A 10,405-nucleotide genomic window follows, 5' to 3' on the forward strand; every position below is an offset into this window, starting at 1 on the left:
TGTCGCAGTTATTCAAATTCAGTAAAAAAAATTAATGAGGCATTCAATATCTTGGTAAGGTTAGCATAAAATTTAATTTGTGTTAATTTGCCCAAAACTTAGGAAGCCAGAAGTATACTGTTTTAAAATTTGATTCAATAAGAGGGAAACTAATATTCTATATGATGCTTCTATACATCAATCTAGATTCCTCTATTATCTGTTTCCTTCAGGCAACCAAAAAATTCACCATGAGAATCATAAAAACTGGATCCATGTCAAGTGCTTAGTGTCAGCTAGGTGCTGACAGTCTCCATAGAAGTCAGGCATTTTTATGATATACAGTGAGCTTAGTGTATCTGTAGATTGAATATCTATAAAGGAAAGAGTGATAGGATTCAAGTCAGCCAATGGCTTAGATTCACATTCTGGCTCTGCTGGTTATTGAATGCAGGGCTTGAAGCAAGGTCTGGTTTTCTTCATCTGGAAATGGAAAAAATAGTAACTTATGGGGTCATGATGTTAATTGGGTGAGTTGGTATACCTGAAAATATTTTATATGTTATGTTAGGGATATGATATGCCTTGTGGTGATTAAAAGAGGTTGCTAAATTCAGCGTGAACAGATATCTATCTCACACCGTGTTTCTAAACCATCTCCATCCCTTCTCCCTCTGCCAGGCTGGAGGGCATGGAGGTCTTTGTGAGAAAATTATGTTCCTCCAGACATGTCAAAGAATGGCAAGTAGCTAAGCTACTTCTTCATAGATTCAGGGTATTTTCCTGTTTAAGTGAGATGGATAGAAAGTTTCAGTGATAATGTGTAGGGTGAGTAAGAATTGTCCAAGTGATAATTGACCTGAAGTCATGAGTACAAAAAGTGGAAGGACCTTCCAGAACTTCCCTAACCCTGGCTTTTATAAGTATGTGGAAATTGAGGCTCCAAAAGGATAGTTACATTGACCATTTGAAACAAATTTTGACTATAATTTACGATCCATAAAAGATTGAGAAACTTCTGGTGAATATTGCATATGTGAAAATAATATTTTAGCCACAGTCTCTCTCTGAGTTAGTTGGATCTTTCATTCCTGCGTACCAGTTATAATGCCCTAAGTGAAGTTGAGAGACAGTAGTCATGTCTCCCTGCAGGAAGAGATTGACCTCCACAAAGGATCTGTTAAGTTTATTTAAACTAGGGTAACATTATGGAGGAGTGAACTGGTGTCCAGGCCTTGCCACCCTCTGGCATCTAGGGTGAGGCAGCGTATCTGGTGTCTACTCTGCAACTCTACTCTGTTGAGTTGCAGAGCTCTCACTGCTCTTTACTCTCGACTCTCTTAATCACAGCCCCAGTTCCAGCCTAGGGCCTCAGCAGTAATGACATCCAAGATGATCCTTCCACAGGGATTCTTCCTAACAAGTTCAGCCATGGAAATATGTAGACATTTACATGAATAACAAATAAATGCTTTGCTAAATCTCACTCTTTGGGACATGCTAGGTTCCTTCTCTTCTCAATTTATACAGTTCTCAAACCAAGGTGAAGACACAAACCTGCTTAATAGTGTCATAATAATATGTTTCATGCCACTAGTCTAATTTTCAAAATGTGCTGGGAGATCTTCAAAAATTATCTCACATGTAACTTTGCAGAATTCACTACATCATTTGTTCCTAATGCCAGGTGTTATCCAAGTTTTGCATATTTACCAAGTTAAAAGAACCCTGCCTTTATGTTGCAAAATCGTCAGTAAATTGCTCCATCATATTGTTTAACCCTTAACATAGCATCAAGGAGATTTTCAGGACTCCTCCAGGGAACAACTTTGTCACATTTTATTTGCTTAGAATGTTATTTAACATTTATTTAGGGCTCCCTTTGGAAAGTGTAGGGGGTAAATTCCAGTGCCATACATAGCACATATACAGATATTTCTCCCTTGTCTGATTTTGTTTTTTGAATCTATATAGGCAACAGCCTCAGATTCCAATCACCACAGGAACAGGTGTTGTGTATCCTGGTGCTATCACTATGGCAACTACCACACCATCGCCTCAGATGACATCTGACTGCTCTAGCACCTCGGCCAGCCCGGAGCCCAGCCTCCCGGTCATCCAGAGCACTTATGGTATGAAGACAGATGGCGGAAGCCTAGCTGGAAATGAAATGATTAATGGAGAGGATGAAATGGAAATGTATGATGACTATGAAGATGACCCCAAATCAGACTATAGCAGTGAAAATGAAGCCCCGGAGGCTGTCAGTGCCAACTGAGGAGTTTTTGTTTGCTGAATTAAAGTACTCTGACATTTCACCCCGCTCCCCAACAAAAAGTTATTAAAGAGCCCGCATGCATTTGTGGCTCCACAATTACATCAGCAGAATGGTCTTAATTGTTTCATAAAGTGTGAGACAGATTAAGTTTTCCCTGATTTTTCATGAACTTGAGTTTTTTGTCGTTATTGTTATTGTTGTTGTTGTTTTTTTTAATTTAGGTGAAGACATATTAAATATGAGACACCAGGACTTGAAACTTATCTCAACCCGTAGATGTCTTACAAGTCTTATATTTTTGTCTTACTTTTTTTTTCTTTTGGATGTTGATAAAGGTTTAAGTTACTGTTTTAGATGGGGTTAAACATTCTCACTCAGGTATGCTGTGCCGGCCTACAGGTTGTGAATGTGTTTTTATTCTGAATTATTTTAGAAAACAACTGAGGATTTCATATTGTGAAACAGAACAAGTCCACGGCGTGTGCAGCTGCATGTAGAGCATATTCAAAAGGCCTCGGAATTCCAGTTTTCCATGTGTAGAGTTAAACTTTGAATGTGCCAAACTTTTTCATAACTTTTGAATCTTAATATTTTGAAAGTCTTAAAGGAGACACTGCAAAGTCTTAGACAATCTTTGGCATCTTAAAATAAAATAGCAAACCAATATTTTTTTCCAGAAAATGGTAAAGTACTCAGGAATCTGGAGACAAGATATTGTAAGGAATGAACAAGTTTGCCACAGTGCACGGACCCAATTGTGTTTGCCTGTTGACCTGCCATCAGTGTGTGATGTGGTATGACGTACACACACCAGAGCGACCGCCACACCAGATATCGACCGAGTGGTCTTCTCTGCCTGAGACCACCTCTCACTACATCCATTATCCCTTTGCCTTTAACCCTGACATTCAGTCTTAACACATTTTCTCTTAAATAATTTATTCATTCCAGAATGTCAAGGGTCCACTTACTATTTATTTTTTTAAAATTGTTGGTGGCATTAATTTAATAATTCTTTTTTTTCACCTTCCTTCCCCAAAGAACTTTTCAGTCCTTTTCACCTCCTTCTCCTGTGTACATAGTGATTTTATGTCCCCAGAACGCCTGGAAGCATTTCTGAAACCAAGATATTATTAAAAACCTATTATTGTTTTTAATCATGAGTATATATCTGGCTGCAGGGCTGTGTATTGGGATATAGGTATATAGTCTTACACTTAAACAGGTATGCCCCTGAGGTTCACTGTGACCTCAAGTCTTTTTCCAGAATTTTCCCCTAATTCAGTTCACAAGTGGTAGGGTCTGCATCAGTGGCATTTCCCCCTGAATTCCATTCAGCAGCAAGGGTCAACAGTGGTGACTGCCAGGCAGGAGAGGCCTGTGGCCAAACCTGAAGCCCAAGGCTTGTGGGCCATGCAGGAATCTCAGTGAAGCTGTCATGGGCTGGCATCTTTACGCTGAGTTGCCTTGTCCCAGCTGGCACATCCAGGGAGTTCATTGCAAAATCCCCAGGATGCAAAAAGCCACATGACAGCCTCAGAACAAAGATGGTGGAAAATAGTCGTGATACATCTAGAGAATGAAAGAAAACCATAAGGGAGGAGAAGGAGGGGAATACGTTCCCTATATGGGATGTTAACTCTGGGGAACAGATAGCTCCGGGGGCAGCAGATGAGTTCCTCTGGCTGACTTTCTATCCGTGGCCACATGGGGACATGCCTACGTGTGAACAAGATGAACTGCACTTGTCACACAAGGATTTCTTTGGAGACATGCTGCTGGGTGGGAAGCAGTGAGGTTTTATTCTTCATCTCCTAACTACAGGGAGTTCTGCCATGCCATTTTGCCCTTCCTGAAACCAGGACAGGTTGGTTGCCTATCGGGGGCCTTCACCCAGAGAGGTTTAGTGGGAGAATGTCAGTGAATGGGATAGTTCACCTCATGGGACAACCCAGAATCTGATCACCAGGACATAGGAACGGCCCCATCAGATTTCTTGAGCCATTTTGTCACTTGGAAGAAAATAGTGTACCTTCATATTTATTTAAGAGTGCTCAAGGCCTAATAGCAATAAACAGGTCTAGCCAAGAAATTACCAGCTATTCCATTAGCTGGGAGTGCTCTCTATAAGCTGATTAAGGTACTGATAGGAACGCTTTGTTATTCATGTTGGTTGGGGATTAGAAATTTGTTTTTGTACATTTATTTCAAATGAGGAGGAGGTCATTTTTTTCTCAAAAAATGAGTATTTATTATTGTCTTACTGATTTCTTTGATTATATACCTATCCTCCTCAGTTCACTCTTGTGTTTTTTTTTTCTTTCTTTTTGGCTTTTGCTTTTGCTCTCTCTCACTTCTTTCTTATTTTGTTGCATTGGTAGAGTGTTGTATGGCTAGCATTGTATTGTATGTAATTAATTTTGCACAAAGGCAAACATTTAGCGTAGTAGGTTAATTTTGTTTGTTTTTATGACCATGCCAAAATAATATTCTGGGCTGGTGGAGAACAAAGGACTGTTCTTTAGGACTGAAACTTGATTTTGCTCGTAGTAAGTAAAAAAAAAAAAAAAAACAAAACAAAAAACACACACACTCACAGATGTTGTTTCGTAAGTGTTATAAGCACTGGATATAAATGGTATTTTTTATCACTTCTGACTAATGTGAAACTGTTGTACGAAAACTACATGAACAAAAGTCATCTGTTTCGACTCGTGTGGGCTTGCCTCACAGTTGCCGGATTTGAGTCATTTTTATGTCTTGTTATTTCATTTATTTATGCAAAATACATGTGTGTATGAACACTTTGTTTTAGCTCCAGCTCTGCCTCAGTACTGGGGTTCAGTTACTTTTAGCCATGTTCTTAAAAATGAAAGGCTATTCAGGAATGATCTGATTGTAAACGCCTTTTTCATTGGATCGAACAGTAATGCTGTATCTGAATCTAAATTTTGTGTATAAGCAGTTTATTTATTAGCCAAGTTTGGCTCTAAATATTCATGGAAATTAAGAATGACAATCATAGGGATCACTTCATTTTATTTTCAGTGGGGCTTAAACAAAGTTTTTATGACTTTACCATCTCATTTTAGATTTTTTGAATGTGTAAATATAACATAGAAATAGAATTTATTTTTGGTTCATGAATACTTAGTGAGATATAAGTTATGTATTTCCTTTTTGTTCTCTATCCATAGATGTTGGTCCAAACTGAAAGTTGATGAGTCACTGTGCCTCTCAGGGTAGTGAGTTATCAGCTACAGTGAGTGAGAGAGCAGTGTTCGGCCTGCAGCTGGGACAGCAAAATGCTTCACCAGGGTTCTCATGCAGTTCAGAATCCACTGTCCACAGATCCAGACATTTCCCTTTTTTCTTACAGAAAGTTGATGATTGGACATACTAAATTTCCGCTACGGTTAGGAGACAGTTTGCTTTGTGAGTCCACATAAATCTTCTAAGATACTTCTGTGACCATTTAATAGCAAGAAACATGAATGCCATTACAAAGGCAAAAATCCATCTCTGAGACTGGCCATTAATAAAAGTCCCACCATGTCAGTTTAGATTCAAGAATGTTAAGCAACTTTGTTTTTGCGGTGCTCCCTATTTCATAGCATCTTCAAATCAAAGATAAAAATTATCTCCATTTTGTTAAAGAACTTACAGGGTCAGGGTTCTCCTTGTCACTTAGAATTGGGACACTGCCAGACAATCCTCTCCTACAAAAAAAAAAAAAAAAAGCCATATGGAATGGAAGGAAAAGGAGAAAAGAAGGAAGAAAGGAAAAAAGAAGGAAGGGAGAGAGAAACAAAAGGTCGCTTTGCAGATATGAGCTGCCAGGCTGACAACTTGTCTATTTCATTGGCAGATATGAAGCAGTGTCTTTTCCAGGAAGGTACGGAAGCTTTGTTGTTTTCACACATATCCAGCTCAGCCTTTTAGAAGCACATCAGTTTGCTTCGTTAGGTATTTGATACTCTCCAGCCTTGTCCTTAGGCCTGATTTGATTTGCCAGGGTCCTGACACCAAAGCCCAGGCCAAGTTCTAAATTCAGGTGTGGGCTCACAGTGCTATTGAGCTTGTCGAATTCTGGCCTCCCCTGAGCATTAGCCCCACAGGAGCCTGAGGGTGTTTGAAAAGGGCGTGATCACTCTAGGGCTGAAATTAAAGGCTGCTTTCTTTTCTTTCCGAAGCCAGGCTGCTTCTTCGGAGCACACCCTCCTTAGCCAGGAGCACAGGCACTAGCTGAAAGCAGGGATTGTTTTGGGAAAGCCCATTTACCCTCAGTAGGAAGGCAGCCGGGTCACTTGAACAGCACAGCTGAGGCTGCTTCTCTCAATTTACTCGTTTTGCAAAGAATTGACCTCTACCAACTCATTAGGGAGAGGAAAAAGAATCACTTAGTAATTTTAAATCACGTGAGAAGTCCTGTACCAAGTGCCAACAACTGCAAATAAATGCAGCTAGAGGAATGTATTGAAATTGTTACTGGGTCTTCCTTTTTAATGAGAAAATGACAAAAATAGTTGCTGTAGCCCTGCCTGTGTACACGTTTGTCTAAGAATTGAGTTGGCACTTAAGCTCACTTCTCAAAGTATAATAATATTGTATGACCTCATTTGTCCTTTCACAAAAGCACTTGCATCATTTCCTTAAGTCATCTGCTCCCTGACATGTTTTCTTCCCTAATAAACAACTTCTGTCTGTTATTCCTGCCGACGATGTTCTGTTTCTGATGCCATATCCTATTGAGCGTTCCCCTGTATTAATATCATTGAAAGTTGGATATGCAAACACATTTCCTTTTCATCCCCATTCTGTCTTTCCCGTTGGGGACAGATTGCTTTCCAAAAACTCATGAACAAGTATTTGGAATGCTGGTACCTTTGGGGCAGAGGTAAGGGTGGGCGGGATGGGGGCAGAAAGGTAATGCTTAATGCACATACTCTGCTAATCAGTGTCCGTGGCAATATGAACGCTTGAAGAAAACTCAGTGACATATCTTGCTCAGTAGATTCTTATTCCTGAAGAACCACAAGCATAAAGTGAGGCCTCAGTGCTGGTGCTCTTGGAGTATGGGGAATGTGCAAATATTTAACTGTTTTGTATGCTGCACATTGCAGGCCTGCTCATGTGCATTCTCCCTTTGTCTTCCTTTGTCATATGTGTTTTTGCTTTTTTGAAAGTGCAGTCTTTATTGTACCCTCCTCCAGCTTGTAGCAAATTAGAATGCTTAGCATTTATGTTCATTCATTATTGTATTTGCCATGTAAAATTTTTATTACCTTAGACAAGCTTATAAGCTGTTACTACATAACTTATCTTACTGTAACTCTTTTATTTCCCCCTACGTTGTAATTTGTTTGTGATGTATATTGTGAAATTGTATTCTATGTTAATTTAATCAGCACAATTCACTGACATGCTGGACTGACATGCTGGCTGCTGTTTCAAAGTGTAAAGTTTGTGTAGGGCTGTTGGGACAACTGCAACTCTGTTGTCAAGGTACTGTGCTTTGGTTCCTATAGCAACACTGGGTGTGGCCCTTGAATTGCTAAGGGCATTTAATACATCCTGGAGCAAAATTTTAACTGCAGATTTTCTTTGTAGAAATTCTATGTATAATGCAGGTACCTACTTGGCCCATGGCTGGTAACTATTTGGGCAATTAGAAAAAAGAAAAAAACATAAAAACTAGTGTCTATTGCTGCTTTGAATATGTTTGAAAGTCTGAAAATGTAAATAGTTTATCAAAAAAAAATCTTGTACAGTCCAGTGTAAAGTTTTTAAATGACCTTAAGGGTTGCCATCACATCTTTCTCACACTCTCCTCTTGATAATAATAATAATAAAAAGTTTGCTAAGGATTAAAGAAATGGGAAAAAAAATCTCTTCAAATTTACAAGAATGAATCATTGTTCTTAGCTTTGTTGCATACACAAACTTCTTGGATTTCGTTGTGCAGTATTGACGTGAGATAAAGCTCAACATTGAATAATCTTTCAGTGGTACTTTTCAAAGTCTTCCCCTCCTCTGCCTCATAATTAAGGGAAAAGACAAATTGAAAGACACACTGTCTTTATCTATCCTGGTGTATGTTGGCACCTTAGCTACTTTTTTTTTCCTTTTTGCACAAGGTGCTTTCCTGATATGTTCAACATGCCATCTTTGGGTGATAATGTATATGCCGTGATGGGGCTCAGGCCCCTAAGGGGAGTGTCTATAAGAACTGCCTATTTATGCTCATTTACCTCAAGACTGTCCTCTCTACCCTAATCTAGTTGTCATCACTCCATCTTTTGTACTGCTGTTGACACTTACAAATTAAAGATAAATTTTGTTTTATGACCTCTGTGTATGGCCTTGTCTGTGCCCTGCCAAGTATCCCCACCATGGAGCCCCAGCCAGTCCTGAATGTGCCACCCTCTTGCTGCTGGAGCCTGCAGAGCTCTCCTACCCTCCGTCATTGCTTCTGCCTGGCCCAAAGGTAGGTCTCCGAAAGCCATGGAACCCCTTAGCCTGGAAAGATTTGTCTGCTCTTTTCATTGTGGAGCACACCCGGCTGCAGCAGGAAATACTTGTGGATTTAGAAGGGAGGAACGGGACGCAAGGTGGATTTTTGTCAAGAGAAGATGAGAGAGCATGGCATTGAAATTGCCTCTTTACCTGACTTCTTCATCTGAGTGAAACAGCTTAGAACCTTTTGGAGTATGAACAACTCTCAAGGGCCAGCCTCTCATCTGACACCACCTTCTGCAGGCCTAGCAGCCAAGAGTGGAAAATGCTGCACTTATGGAACCTTTCCCTCCACTGTGGTTGGCAGTAGTTGGCTGATTACTCAGTACCTTCTGCTTCAGAGAAGAAAGAGCCCATCTTTTTGTCCAGCAATGAGTTGCATCCAGAGTGAAACTCGGTTCCCAGTGATATCAGCTTCTAAAATGTTGCCAAAGCTATTTCATTGTGCTCAGAGTCTGAGTGGGGACAGAGGGTGGGTAGTGGGATAAAGCAAGCAGGGCCCTTAAGGAAGACTTGCGAAACCAGCCAAGCCAGTCCTGTGAGTCTAGAGATGAGTAACCAACACCTAGGGAGTGAAACAAAAGTGTTCAAGAGAGAGGAGAGGCCCAGCCACTCCTTTGGATATTTCCTATTAAAAATGCCTCAGGAAAAAAAAAAAAAAGCCAATAATATGTGGGACTGACTTTATTCCAGTCACATTGCAAGTTAGACGCAGGCTCCTGTAAGTTCTGAAAATCTAGCATTCCAGGACCTCCCTCTTGCCCCATGGCTTTTTAAAAGCCCAGGTAAGTACAGGGCATTGGAAAGAACAGGGAGTTTGGAGTCACACCAGCCTGGCTCTGCCATCTGCCAGCTGCGTGACCTTCCCTGAATAACACCTCTGAGCCACGGTCCTCTCCTCTATAAAATGGGGTAACAATTCTTACCTGTCAGGGTACTGGGGGAATGAAAAGAAATAGCAGGTGTAAAACATCCAGGAGTGGATGGCACACAGAGGGCATGAATGCCCACTAACTCCTCTGACCAGAAAATGCCTAAGCTAGGGAGGTTGGCTGGTGTCACCACTGAGCAAAATGAAGCAGGTGCCTGAGGCCTTCACTCAGGGCCTGGTCACATACAGGAAGACCTCAGGGCCCTCCATCTGAGCTAGTCTCCATGCCACAGGTTTTCTCACTCCCAGCTCATCCTTACCATTGCTGCAGTCCTTCTTTCTAAGCCTGTCTCCTCTCTCTCATCCTTCTCTAAAACCTTCTGGCTTTCTGCTGCTGACTAGATAAAGTCCCAGCTTCCTGCCCTGTCAGCCAGGCCTCAACAGACCTGCCAGCCCCATTTTCCACCATTACCCCACACACCTTCAGTGCTCTCTGCTGCTCTCATACCCCCAGTCTGTCCACCACCCTGGGGCTTTTACTTCTCCTTTAGCATGGAAAGAATCTGTCCCCTTCTCTGTTTGGGAAATTCCCAGTTATCTTTCAAAAGCCACCCAATATCACTACTTCCTGAGACCTTCTTGGCTCCCCAGTTTCAAGCTCTCCCTTGGGAGAGAGCAAAGAGCTCTTTGAAAGAACCTCACGATCACTATGAGCACATTGTAATGATGGGTCTCTGTGTCTGTCTTTCCTGCTAGATGAC

General features: G+C 41.0%; 1 protein-coding gene across 1 annotated transcript in view; it reads left to right on the forward strand.

Moving 5' to 3' along the window:
* The window catches only part of SOX6 (SRY-box 6), a 417,034-nt gene extending 408,429 nt beyond the window's left edge, over positions 1–8,605 (forward strand). Inside the window, 1 exon segment of the mRNA XM_025358428.1 lies at positions 1,954–8,605. Within this exon segment, the coding sequence (XP_025214213.1) occupies positions 1,954–2,257 (304 nt within the window). The 3' untranslated portion in view covers positions 2,258–8,605.
* The last annotated feature ends 1,800 nt before the right edge of the window (positions 8,606–10,405 follow it).

Source organism: Theropithecus gelada, chromosome 14 (assembly GCF_003255815.1).
Source record: "Theropithecus gelada isolate Dixy chromosome 14, Tgel_1.0, whole genome shotgun sequence".
Lineage (NCBI taxonomy): Eukaryota > Metazoa > Chordata > Mammalia > Primates > Cercopithecidae > Theropithecus > Theropithecus gelada.